General features: G+C 32.9%; 2 protein-coding genes across 13 annotated transcripts; one reads left to right on the top strand and one right to left on the bottom strand.

The window, feature by feature from the left end:
• Positions 1 to 426: 426 nt before the first annotated feature.
• LOC120081576 (transcription factor SRM1-like) lies at positions 427 to 6,945 on the bottom strand. 11 transcript variants are annotated; one of them, XM_039036583.1, is made up of 5 exons: positions 6,657 to 6,945; positions 5,381 to 5,474; positions 4,846 to 5,292; positions 1,801 to 2,283; positions 427 to 863 (listed from the first exon to the last, which is right to left on the bottom strand). In XM_039036583.1, the coding sequence occupies exons 3-4, from the start codon at positions 5,229 to 5,231 to the stop codon at positions 1,824 to 1,826; spliced, it is 846 nt and encodes a 281-aa protein (XP_038892511.1). In that variant the 5' UTR covers positions 5,232 to 5,292; positions 5,381 to 5,474; positions 6,657 to 6,945; the 3' UTR covers positions 427 to 863; positions 1,801 to 1,823. The 11 variants fall into 11 exon arrangements, with proteins under 11 accessions (XP_038892511.1, XP_038892518.1, XP_038892515.1 ...); XM_039036590.1 differs by having other exon boundaries at positions 4,846 to 5,236; XM_039036587.1 differs by having other exon boundaries at positions 6,699 to 6,945.
• Positions 6,946 to 8,439: 1,494 nt separating this feature from the next.
• On the top strand, positions 8,440 to 12,614 carry LOC120081575 (calumenin-B-like). 2 transcript variants are annotated; one of them, XM_039036582.1, is made up of 7 exons: positions 8,440 to 9,080; positions 9,982 to 10,084; positions 10,229 to 10,294; positions 10,615 to 10,785; positions 10,872 to 10,968; positions 11,460 to 11,619; positions 11,691 to 12,614. In XM_039036582.1, the coding sequence occupies exons 1-6, from the start codon at positions 8,561 to 8,563 to the stop codon at positions 11,583 to 11,585; spliced, it is 1,083 nt and encodes a 360-aa protein (XP_038892510.1). In that variant the 5' UTR covers positions 8,440 to 8,560; the 3' UTR covers positions 11,586 to 11,619; positions 11,691 to 12,614. The 2 variants fall into 2 exon arrangements, with proteins under 2 accessions (XP_038892510.1, XP_038892509.1); XM_039036581.1 differs by having other exon boundaries at positions 8,441 to 9,080; positions 11,460 to 11,594.
• Positions 12,615 to 13,507: the final 893 nt, after the last annotated feature.

Below are 13,507 nucleotides of genomic sequence, written 5' to 3'. Positions count from 1 at the left end.
TAAATTTTATCATTTAAAATAATTATCCTAAAGTGTTTAAGATTTATTGAAAGTATATAAACTAAAGTTGACATTATAAAAATAAAAATAGAATAAAAGTCGAAGTATATCGATATTTTAACCATAGTCTATTTATTAGAAATGGCATTTCAACCTCACAAGATTTTATTAGTTGATGTTTGAGATTAGAAATCCAATAATTTATTATATCATTATGCAAAATTAAATATTTTTTAAATAAATTACAAATTTGATCTCTAAGCTAAGCATATTTCCAAGTTGATCTCTATAATATTAGAATATTAAAATATTAAATCGAATTACTACCATTTAAAATTACTTAAAATTTAATCCTTTTTAACTTTTAAGTGTGCCCATTTCCTTCACTAGAATTTAAGGTTAACACATATTGAAGCCAAATTAAAATATTTAATCCTCGTTTGATAACTAATTAATTTTCACCATAGAATGAAGTTACGGTATTGATTACAATTGAGACTGAAATTTGGTAATTGAAATGGATATATCTACAAGTACAACCTATCCTTTGCAAATTTTTCCATAAACAAGAATATCAAAGAAAGCTTTGTCAGTAGACTACTACGAAGAACAAGCACCCCTAGAATGTCATCTTTTGTCTGTATCAACTCCATTAGGTAATCTGTGAGCAATGATATTGCTACATTGTTGAAATTGAGGGTCATGAAATGAACTTCTGCGAGTGTCGCCACTCGAAAGAAGCGGAATTGAACTGCTCGCGGTCTGATTCTATGGCAATGAAGTAGATAAAACAGGGGTGGCTGGAGATGCTTTTGCATCTGTTTCACCACTCTGGTTTGAACCATCTCTTCCAATGCCTAGAACTGCATATAATGTAGAGGCAGAAGGATCGAGGGACATAAGTTTCAAATCATTAACCGATCATTACGATCAAACAAGCAAATTAAGAGTAAAGACGGGTTAAGAGACGTATGCAATATCATTACTAGTTTTCATATGTAGTAAAATCTCTGAGAGAGATTACAAACAGATAAACCAAGGAAAGAAAAAGGAAAATGGTTAGCTTTAAGATGTCACCAAGCACTTTTTTCCACCAAGATTAAAATGAGCAAAAGCAAATATAAAGAAACATATCACATGTAAAAAGTCATTATTTCAATTTGGTTGTTTTTTAATTCCTCCCTCTTTTTTGAGATCATACATATGCTCACCTTTACCATCTCAAATTCTTCTACTTTTTCCCCAACATAGCTGGATTCACAATTCAAGCTTTAAGGCATTTTCAAGGACACCCTACCCTACAAATAGACAGTTCCTAACGACACTTTCTCAATTTTACCGGTAACCATTCATTGAAACTTAAAATTGTTGAAAAAATATTTCAAAGGAAAAATCAAATCAAACTTTAAAGTTTAAATGTGTTGGAAAAGAACAACATTGAACTAATATGTAGAAGAAACCAGAAGCAATATTGAAAAAGGTTAAGAATCCCATACATCATTCATGAAGGTGCTTTTCTTAAGAACAACTGAACTTCATCATAACAAGTAATTACAAACAGACAGAAGGGAAAGGCGATGCTCTCTTTCCCATTTCCTTCGTTTCCCCACCCCCCGGGGAACCCTTCACAAATTTTGTAATCCTTATGACCTCAATTAAAGAATTAAAGCATCCAACCAATTGAACTCAACAGAGCATCATCATCATAATAAGTTGTATATTCTTTAGCAAATGTCCTGTGAGACCAAACAATAGCATAACACCACTCTTCAGACAAACTATGCCAAAACAGAACATTACCTTTCACCAGATGCTTGAGAGATTTAATATGTTATGGGGCTCATATTTACTGGTGGTTTAGTAACCAGTGAGCTCACCGCATATGCCACATGTGCTGGTGGAGGAGTATTAACTGGAGTGCCAATGGCCGAAACAAAGGGCCATCCTACTGGCTGCCCTACGGTTGGAGCACTGTATATCCCGACACCTGATGATCCAGTAGGTGGTCGAGAAGGCTGTTTGGTTGATTTGTTGGTAGATCCTCCTCCACAACTATTTGCTTCACCAGTAATTGGACCTTGAGGTGCGGATAAATCTCCATTATCAACACTGGTGATATCATGGATGCTCGACCGCCTTCTATCTTTGTTCATTGAGTTCAGACGAATGAAGTACTTTTGTGCATGGCTTGCCACTTGAGTGGGTGTCCTCGTCACCACAAAGTTTCGGGAGATACTTCGCCAATCTCCTTTTCCATATTTGTCCAAACCAAGAAGAAATAGCCTGCTTGGCAATAAATGCTAAAGGTAAAGCCTTGGTATGATCCCAAAATGAATTTATGTACTGGTAATTATAGTTAATCATGAGATTTATGGTAAGAACAGTATATCATAAACCATGCAAATATACCAATTGTGAGAAAACAATCGAACAAACATAAGCCTAACAGACATACATGCACACGATAAGCTATTGAACAAACATAAGCCTAACATCTTGTGCAAACTGCAAACTGCAATGTTTGGCTAAAATGGAATAAGAGTGTTTTCAACCTTTATATAAGGGCACATAAAATTGTCACCTTAAGAAAGATTATTTTTCTGGTACTTTTGTAATTATATTCCCTTTATGAATGAATGCTATAGAATTTCTTGGGGTGGAGGTCTGCACAATTCTATCTCACTGTAGTCTAACAACTTTGTATTAGTATCTAAAAAAACAAGAAAAGTCTAAACTAAGTGACTTGTGATTCATGTTCCCCATTCTTGAGGCGCATCTCCTCATCCCAACAAAAAACATGTTATGCATGTGATATTTACTCTAGCAACACTACTTTGGCCCATCTTGTACTCCAGCAAACCATACATGGACTATCTCCAGGTTCTAATAGGGAAGAAAAACAAATGTATATGACATATCCATCCTTGAAGGTATAAAGCTCAATAGGAAATGAAAAATCGAACTTTAATTGAGAAAAAAATAAAAGAATTCAAGAGCATATGAGAAAAGAGCCCATAAAAGGAGGCAAGCTAAAGAAAGGGCCTCCGATGAAGCAAAATAACACAAGCAAATGAAGTATCATGATGAGATGGTAGAAGATTCAGCAACTACAACCCCCCTGCTTCCTCGAGTGAAACTCTCAATTAAGGAGTTTCTCGAAATGCTGCTAAAATATCATATCCAAGAGTATAACACGTCAATTATAATCTTCAATACCAACTTCGGATCAAACACTTTCTGTAGCCTCTAGTTGTGATGACATAAGTCCCTCCCTACAACTCATGATTAAGATATCACCACAATTGCCCTTGTGCATGCATCGAGTAGATATCAGTTTTCCAGCTTAGAATCACACCATCAGTCCAATGTTATTCTAATAAACCTCTTCTAATAAAACTCTGTTTCATACAGATAACCAAAAGGTTGATGATCAAAGGCTGAAAAGGTATCTCGGAACCACTTGTGATGCGTCTAAAACGATTTTTTTAAAAAAAAAAATTAAAAATAAAAATTTTAAATTTTAAAAAAATATATATAATTAAAAAAAAAATCCTTGATGGCAGCTATTAATCTGACCAGTTATTGTATCTCATCTTTGAACTCAAGGACACAATTGTACCACTGATCCAATTCAAGGAATGTCAAACTTAGGATGAGAATTGAGGAAAGAGAAACCATCATAGTTTAGCCTAGTGGTAAATAGGACGGCATGACCTTGATAAAAGACTAAAAGGTCATGGGTTCAATTCATGTTGGCCACCTACCTAAGATTTAATATCATAAAAGTTTTCTTGACACCCAAATGTATAGGGTCAGGCGGGTTTCAGGCTTTTTTTTTTTCCTTTTTCTTTTTTAAGTAGAATTGAGGAAAGAGATGGAAACTTCTCTCTTCCCCATTTCCATTGTGGTTTCAATGAGCTTAGCATATCTTTTTCCAATACATATTACATGGCCTATTTGCAGCTAGTAAAGATTTGTTCATCAGAAAATTTTCTCTGTCAGAAAAAATAAATCAACACAGTAATAGAATGTTAAAAATCAGTCGTGTGATTGTCCTTTTATTGAGCACATACCTATATTAACCATATTCATCGCTTAAACGACTACCTTTATCAACAAAGAATTGTTCAGTTTTTTTTTCTTTTTAATAAGAAACCATAACTCTAATATTGCCATATCAAAAAAAGGGTAACAATCAGCAAGACATTAAAATGATTATTTTAATGCAATAAGTAATTGTAAAAAATGTAATAGAACAGGAGAGTAACTCAACATTTGAGCAGAAATTCATGTCTTTGAAACTGAAATATGATAATAAGAGGTTACAAACCAGAATTGTCACCTCTATTTAATGGTAAAAGAGAATATGACCTCCTAAACATCAGACACAATGGATTCCCATAATGATGTCAGTAAGCACTATAACAATGTCCAAAGAGGGAAACAGTTCTCATTTGTTGACTACAGAGAGATTAAGATTATAGCTATTAATCAGTTCTGATGACAAAAAGCTAATGTGCACCCATAAAAGGAAAGCCAGTCACAACTCAGAGCAGAGTACAGATTTACCAAAATTGTTGACTAACTTTACAAAAGGTATGTAAAAAGAATAAATGGAAGCAATAAATGGTGATTCATGATTTGAGATTACATCAACACATATAGGATAATGAAGAATGAGAGAGCTGAATTAACAGCATATTCAGGCATGCTATGTATAAAACCAAAACGATGACTATTTTTTATCATTAATTAAGAAAAAGTTTACTTACCTCGCCTTAGACACTAGAGAAAATCCATTTGTCAATAGGGGTTAGAAAATACACTCAAAGATCACAAGTTTACCTGTGCTCATCCTCTGTCCATGCGGTTCCCTTTCTACGCTCTTGGTCTGATCTTGAAGCTTTACTTCCGTTATGAGATTCACTATTGTCAATCCCATGGTAGTCTCCCTTCTTTCCAGTTCCCTCTTCACTAGCATGACTTGTAGACCCATAAGAAGAAAAACTATAGGAGGGCAAAGGAACGAATCCAGATTCAATTTGATTAACATCATCAACCAACAGCTCGTAATGATCTTTAATCTCTTTCAGAGTTTTTCCAGGTATGGCAGCCACAATTTTCTCCCAACGATCTGAAGCATCCTCTGGATAAGTAGCTAGAGCATTCTCAAATGCTTTGTCTTGTTCTCGACTCCAAATCGAGCTCTTACTCTTTTCATCCACTGTCATCTAGCCTTGTGTTTATTTTTCAAAAGAAAGAACAAGCAAATCTATGAAGGTCTTCTATGATCTAAAATCCATGGCAAGAGAGAATGCTTTAGGAAATAGGGCTTTAAAAATGGATAAATAAAATGCTGTTCAGTTGAATCCGGATTCACCTATAATAATAATGATGGAACTCAGATAAAACATGTGAAGATTTCCAAAGCGATTTGCTCCACAGCTCAAAAGTTAGATTCAGGTGAAGATGACCTATCAATGAATAAAAAGAACATCAGAGTTAACTGGAGAATGACTGCCTGCATGAGAAAATTCTGAAAATCCATTGTAAAGGGAGAGAACACATCAATTTTCAAAAGAAAGCAAAAGATATAATGGGAGGGCAAATCAATGCGAATGAGAATTTCATCCCCTGATGGTGAAATCTGAAAAGGACAACAAATACCAAACAAAGATGAATCCATAATTCCTCGCAGGATAGAAGAATACCTACGTTACCAATTCCAATACTAAACTAACGAGCAAACAAAAACTCAATTATCATCGTACCATTGACAAGAACAGCTTATACCAGTCCAAACCATAAAATTCACACCTCTACAAAAATGATTTCTACTTCTATGAACCTAAAACAACAGCAGCCAAAAGCCAACTACCTCCTTATGCTCTGTCTTCTTCTACTGCTCAGATAGTAAAATCTTTACTTATATTTCATTGTGAGATAAGATTTGGAATCAGTAGAAAGAGAAAAAGATGCAAAGTTGAGATGAAAAGTTTCAATCCTTCAGAGCATAGATTCTAGGTATCAAAAAGAAAAGGAAAATGAAACCCATGTGCTTTTACAACTTTCGAATTAAAAGAAGAGCCAAGTAAAACTACCCTAACAACTCCATCAATGAAGAATAATCAGAAACGATAGAGAGAGGCGCCTGGTTTTTCAACCCATTGATTGATGAAAAAACCCTCAAAGTCCTCCCTCCTTACTTTTCAAATATCAATTATAGTAAACACATGTTACACGAAAATGCTGAATTATTACCAACCCTGCACAGTTTTCACCACCATAATCCACAGCCACAAACAATTAAAAATCAAAAAGGCCAAATCTAGTCGCAGAATTACAAAGAGACCCTAAATGGGTGAGGATCAAAACTTTCACTTAGTTTTTCTACTTCCTATCAGCCTTAGAAACATACCCAGAGAAAGTTGAAGAAAAAATGAAGCAAGTTGATTCCTAAAAGTAGGACGAATTCAAATAAGAAAAGGGAGGGATTCAAATGCAAAATAACAAAGATAGGATTGAAATGGGGCCCTGATTTAGTAGAATTTCACAAGGTAGGTGGAGAAATAATAAGCAACGATGATGGGTTGTACTAAACTTTCAAAAAAGGGACTCTGATGGGGTCTTAGGTCCCATGCGCAACAACTACTTACGGTAAATAAGACAGCTGAGAAAGACAGGAACTTCAGAGAAACCTTTTATCGGTCTCAAAAAGACACAGAATCTGCAAATCTTTATGACCAGATGAACAAGAAATCCATGAAAGAAGCAGCAGAAAGGAAGTGGGGAAAATGGAATTTGATGGGTTTCTCTTGATTTCTTTATTTGTAAACCAAATAACTGCGAATGGTGATGAAAGCGGGGAAATGGGGAACTGTAAAGCAGTTGCATAGCAGAAAACGAGAGAGGACCAAACCCAAATCCAAATTCTACTCATTGTGGCGTTCGTGATGTGAATTAATCTTGCCAAATTCATAAAAACGAGATTACAAAAAATGGGTAATGTTTTATTTTTTAGCAAAAAAAAATAAAAATAAAAATCAATTAAGAGAAATTGTGGTAGAAAATCAAGATGATTGGGTTTTGTTTAGGAATAATCGGGATTTTCGTATTGGATAATATAGATTTTAAGAGGGTATTGTTTTTTTTCTTTTTAAAAATTTGTTTGGTTTTTAGATTTGTAAATGTTACATTTTTACCTCCAATTAAGTTCCTAAAGTTTCAAAACATTATATTTCTGTATCTAATTTGGACATTTTATACTTTTATCTTTAAATTTATAATAATGTGTTTGATGGTAGCATTTTGTGTTAATTTTTTATTTAATTAATTTAAAACAATTGAATTGATTTTTATTAATTTTCTAATATTAGTAAAACTAATTGAAAATTCCATACCAGAGTTATTTTAAACTAATCAATTGAAGATTAACACTAAGGACTAAAAACAAGTCTTATATACTCAAAGGTAAAAGTAAAGAAGTTTAAAAATTTAGAGACCAAATAAAAGTTAAACTTAAAAGTGTATAAAAAAAATGGCCAAAGTTTCACAATGATTAGAGAAAGAGAGATTATAGTCGAGAGTATAATCTTATACTAGTTGAGTCATGTTGAAGTTGACAAAATAAAATAATTTTAAAAGCAATGACGAATATTTTACTCTTTAAGATTAAGGTGAAAATTCTCCCGAAAATTTCACCACGATTGTATTCTTAAAAAAAAATCACTTTTGTTTACTTATTTTTTAAAAAAATTAATTAATTAATTTGGAAAATTTCTAATTGAATAGTTATTTTCACTAAAACATTTATTTTAAATTATTCGTTTTTAAATGGTGTTGCTTATCGTAATATATAGTTTTAATAGTTATTTTAAAAAGATATATAGTTTTAATGTTAACTATAATTAAGAAGAAGAAAACGACGAAAATAAACGAGAACAAATCAATAATTATAATAATAAAAAATGACGAAAAGAGGAATAAGAGTTGGACTACAACTACTTGCTCAATCTCACTTCAAACACTCTCGAGAGTGGAAAAATAGATTATTTTTAGTAATTAGAAAAATAAATAAACTTAATTTAATGATTAATAGTCTAAAATATCGATCTCGTGAAAATGTTGAGATCTTAATTTTTTAGAAACGTTGATATCGATGACAATTTTAAAAAATTTTAAAAAAAATTAAAAATATAATAGAAATGTCAATTTTCGAATCAAAGTCCCGTTTTAAAAATCTTAAATAAGTTAACATGTTTATTATGGGTGTGATAGAGAAATGTCAATTTTGGATGATGTGAAAATGTGAAAAATAGAGTTGTGAACTAAATTTGTAATTTAACAAAATAATAATGATAATAAATAAATAAAAATAGGCTCATAGTGATAATTCCTGGTTTATCATCTCCCATTATGGTTTTAGATTAACTGATCAAATGATTTTAAGTTAATAATCTCTTCTTATCTTTAATTAAATTCAAACTCAAAACTATTATCAAAATCACACTCATCCCATAACCTTCGTTGATCAAACTCCAAACTCTGAATTTTCCCAAAAATGGGGAAACTCGCAATTTTAATCTACATATCAATCTTTTCCCTTCTTCTAATCCTAATCTCTCACACCCCAACAAGACGCCTCCGCCTCCGCCACCGCCGCCTCCGCCTCCGCTCCAATTTCACCTTCAATCCCCTCCTCCACCGCCAGCAACACGACCACTACATCCCCTTTGACCCTCTCATCGCCGACATCCAGCTCCGCCGCGAGGACGACGAATGGCAGAAGCATTCCCTCCAACATTCCGCCGCCGCCGATTCCCATCCCGAGTGGGAAGAGTTCATTAACGACGAGGACAGGTTCAACGTCACCGAAAGATTGTTCTGGCTTTTCCCCAAAATCGATGTCGATCCTTCTGATGGGTTTGTTTCTGCGGAGGAATTGACTCGCTGGAACTTGCAGCAGGCCATGAACGAAGCTCTGCATCGGACTGAAAAGGAATTTCAATCTCATGATGACAATCGTGATGGGTTTGTTTCCTTTGCCGAGTACGAACCCCCCACTTGGGTTCTAGCTGCCGGTAAATCATTTTCTTCTTTCTACCCACTTGTCAATTTGATTTCACTTTGACTTAGGGGACCTCTGCAAATTAATGCGTTCTTGTTTAATGAGTTTGTATTTTAGTATCTTTTGTACTTTATACTATTCTATCTGATATGATATGTTTGTTTCCCAATGGCATTTATGATTTCTTTTAGTTCAACATCAAGTGGGTAGTGGCCAAAGTGAGCTTAGCTCAAGTAATTGGCATCGTCTGATCTTTTGATCGTGGGCAAGTAATCTGTTGAGTTATGTGCAGGTTGACAATGATATTAATGATTTACTTCACCAGTTTTTGAAGCAGGAAATTACCTTTTTGGCTAAGAGAAATATAGTTATTCTTTGTATATATGCTTTTATGACATAATTTATGAGCTCTCTTACGTAACTCCTAAAGGAACTTTTGGCTAAGACAGTTTATGAAGTTTGGAGTTGATACATTTGAGTTTGTGTAGTATTTTACAAAGAAATAGCTTAAACCTGAGATCGTGTAGTTTATGGTTTGTGTGTTTCATATGGTTGGTATTTTTTGAGAAAATGTAATAAAATTTGTTTGATTGATGAGTTGATGACTTAAGTTATAGTATTTTGATGTGGGTTCATAAAGTGCATACCCTGTATTTGATTTGTGAGTTTATGACGTCTAAAACTTTACCATATAAGATAAAGATAGGATTCATAAGCTTAAACTTTCGTTACTTTGATTATGTTGACTATAAGAATATAACAATTTCGTAGTTTAGAACAAGCAATCCATGCTTATTATAGGCTTGGTTTTGTAAACACCCCTAAATGGCTTCTTCTCGTAGAAAGTTTCTAAAGATTCCAGCGGTGTTGTTTATGTTACATATTCTTCTGATAGTTTCCAAACTGTTCATCAGGTAATGACTCTTTCGGCTACGATATTGGCTGGTGGAATGAGGAGCACTTCAATGCATCAGATGCAGATGGGGATGGGGTTTTGGACATAAATGAATTTAATGAGTAAGCTTCAAATGTTTCACCATCTCTCTTTTGTCCTAACCTCACTCATCGTTTGACAATGCTAAGATAAAGAGTTCATCTTTTGTCAATTTCCATTACTCGATTGTCGATACTTATACCATTCTGTGATCTACTTGTTTTCAGCTTCTTGCATCCTGCTGACAGCAAGAGCCCAAAGCTGCTTCTATGGTTATGTGCAGATGTAGTAAGGTAGATAGATACCTTTATGGCTTTGTGCAGTTTCAAAAGCCTTTGGTTCATGCTTGAATTTGGCTTTGTGCAGTTTGTATTTGTACTCAACTGTTGTGTAATTCAACTAAAAAAAAGCTTATTACCAAGATGGTTAAATTAAACATAAGGAAGGTGTTATGTGAAGAAAAAACAGCAAAAAAGGCCTTAAATGTACAAGATTCTAATGCTTGTTCCAATCTTCTCGGTCTCAAAACCTTATGTTGTATTTCAACTTAGAATTGATAGTCTTATAACTTACTAGATCATTCTGCTCACCACTTTATAATCTTATCTATCAGGGAAAGAGATAACGACAAAGATGGAAAGCTCAACTTCAGTGAGTTTTTCCCTAGAATTTTTGACTTAGTAAGAAGAGTCGATGAAGATTACAGTTCATTGAATTGGGATGACGATGAACTGGAGGCACGGGCAAAAAAGATGTTCTCCAATCTTGACAAAAACTCTGATGGGTAAAAGTAAAACATTGTTCCCATGTATGCCTTTTTACTGTAAATGATTCATTCTCTAAACATTATATTGTTCTGCTTCATTACAGATACCTTTCAACAACAGAACTGTTGCCTATAATTGGAAAAATCCATCCACCAGAGGCTTACTATGCAAAACAACAAGCAGAATACATCATCTCTCTGGTACTTTTGGTTGATAAAACATGGCTGCTGCTTTCATTGTTGTGTCTTAAATGTCTTACAGTCCATAAGGGTTAAACAATTCACAAAATTTTCTATGATTGCGCTGTTTTCCACCGAAAGAGTGTTTATATTTTTGGGAATAAGAAAGAATTCTGCTGGATTACTCTCAACTTGTTATTGGACTTGTGTCATCGTGTGAATGAGTTGATCTTTTACTAGATTGCATAGTTTGGGATGGATGGAAATTGTACATGACAAAAGTTTGGTTTCTAGTAATGCTTCAATGTAAGGTGTTCTTAATTTACATTCAACCAATCGAGATATATCACCGGCGTAACTTAACGAGGGATCGGGAAATATATCCATGGAAGGCTCGATAGGATTATCATCTTCTATTAATCTTCACACATTCTAGATTCTTAGGATCACGCGATGAATGATTTCAATCATTTTGAAGGCCTTGAACGGATTATTGATGTCATGAATTGCAGGCAGATAGTGATAATGATGGACTCCTGACTTTGAACGACATGATCGACAACCCATTTGTGTTCTACAGCTCTGTTTTTAGTGAAGATGAGATGGATTATTATCCGTACCATGATGAATTTCGTTAGATGGATACTGTAAGAACAACCATGAAATTTAGTGGTAATCTTTACATCTTTCATCTTCTTCACATTCTTTTGTTGATGATTCACAATTTCTTTCTTGGCTTGCAGGTTATCTAAAGATAACATAATATGTGACGACGAAACGACGTTGAGAAAGCTCGGCGGTTATCAAGACATTTTTATTTAGAAAATATTAGTTAGAGGTGATTTGCTTGCTTGTCTATCATTCGTTTGTAGCCTAGTTTTGTTTTAGTCCTAGCTCAGAGTCCGTTTTAATTTGTTGGGTCCCGTTTGTTAACCATTTGATTTTTATAAATTAAACCTATTCCAAAAACAAGTTTCCAAAAAAAACTATGTTTTCTGGTTTTCAAAACTTAATTTAGTTTTTGAAAATATTGGTAAAAAATGGATAACAAAGTAAGAAATTTATTAGTGTAATTGGTGTTTATAAACTTATTTTTAAAAATTAAAAACAAAAGATAAAAAACCAAATGGCTACCAAACCGGGACTTGGTTAGTTATAGATAATTTGGGTCTCGTTTGGTAATCATTTGGTTTTTAGTTTTTGTTTTTTAAATTTAAGTCCACTTCATCTATATTTTTTTACCATGATTTGTATCTCTCTCAAGTACAATAGTTGAATTATTAGCCAAATTTCAAAAATAAAAACAACTTTTTGAAAACTATTTTATTTAGTTTTAAAAATTTGGCTTGGTTTTTTATACCATTGGTGAAAAGTAGATAACAAAGGAAGAAATCTGGAGATGAAAGTAGTGTCCATAAGCTTAATTTTAAAAAACAAAAATAAAAAACAAAATGATTATCAAATGGGACCTTGATTACTTGTTTATCGTTCATTTAGTTTTGTTTTGTTTTGGTCTTAGCTTAGAATCAGTTTTCATGGGTTGGAAAGGCATTTGTCAATTTTTTAATTTTTTTTTCCATTCATTTGGGAATATGTTGTAGATATTTAGAGTAGTTAAAAAAAAATTGATTTTATAGAAAAATTGCTTCTCAATTATTTATTTTTCTCATCTTTCTTTTCGAGTGAACTTTCTTTAATTCAAGGGAAATCCAACAAAAGCGTTCTCTTTTATTTGAATAAAAAATATTTTAATTCTTCAATCAAATTCAATTCAAGGGTGAGTTTAATTGAACTTTTTGACATAGAATAGCATGGAATAAAGTGAGAGATCTATGACCTAGTGTGTTATTTCCATCTTTTGTAAAATATAATTATTCATACACAATCTTTATCTTTAATGGAAATTTTTATTTTTTTAAGTATACATACACATTTGGAGTTAAAATTAGAGGTGTTCAAATAACTCGACAACTCGATCAATCTGGACTTTGAGTTGGGTTCAACTTTTTTCTATTTTTGTTAGGTTGTGTTGGATCGAGTTGGCTAAAAAAAATGGGTTAACCCATTCCTATCCGAATTTTATATATATTAATAATATATTTAAAGTTTGATTACTTTGTATTGATCAATTTGTGAATTGTTAATGTTTTTCTTTTAAAATTGTTATGATATTTGTCTTTGTTTAAAGTTTGTAACAAATATCATAGATATTTGGTAATTAGCATTTGAATTTTATGAGATTTTAATTATTAGTCATGTGTTTTATATAAATTTACATATTTCTAATTAAAAAGAAAAATAAGTTATAACCGGACAATCCAACCCAACTCGAATTTTAAGGGTTGGGTTGGAGACTTTATTTGGATCATTTGGATTGTCAATCCAACTAACCCGAATTTTAGGGTCGGTTTTAAAAATATTTTCAATTCAATCCAACTTAACTCATGTACACTCCTAATTAAAATTAAACACTTTTGAAAATGGGTGTTCATTGAAAGTCATACCATCCTTTTTAGTTCAATTTATAATATTTGCCAAAAGAATAGTTTCATTGATTTTG

Source organism: Benincasa hispida, chromosome 7, assembly GCF_009727055.1.
Source record: "Benincasa hispida cultivar B227 chromosome 7, ASM972705v1, whole genome shotgun sequence".
Classification (NCBI taxonomy): domain Eukaryota; kingdom Viridiplantae; phylum Streptophyta; class Magnoliopsida; order Cucurbitales; family Cucurbitaceae; genus Benincasa; species Benincasa hispida.
The sequence above is the reverse complement of the archived record's forward strand: the minus strand, read 5'-3'. Positions and strand labels throughout refer to the sequence as shown.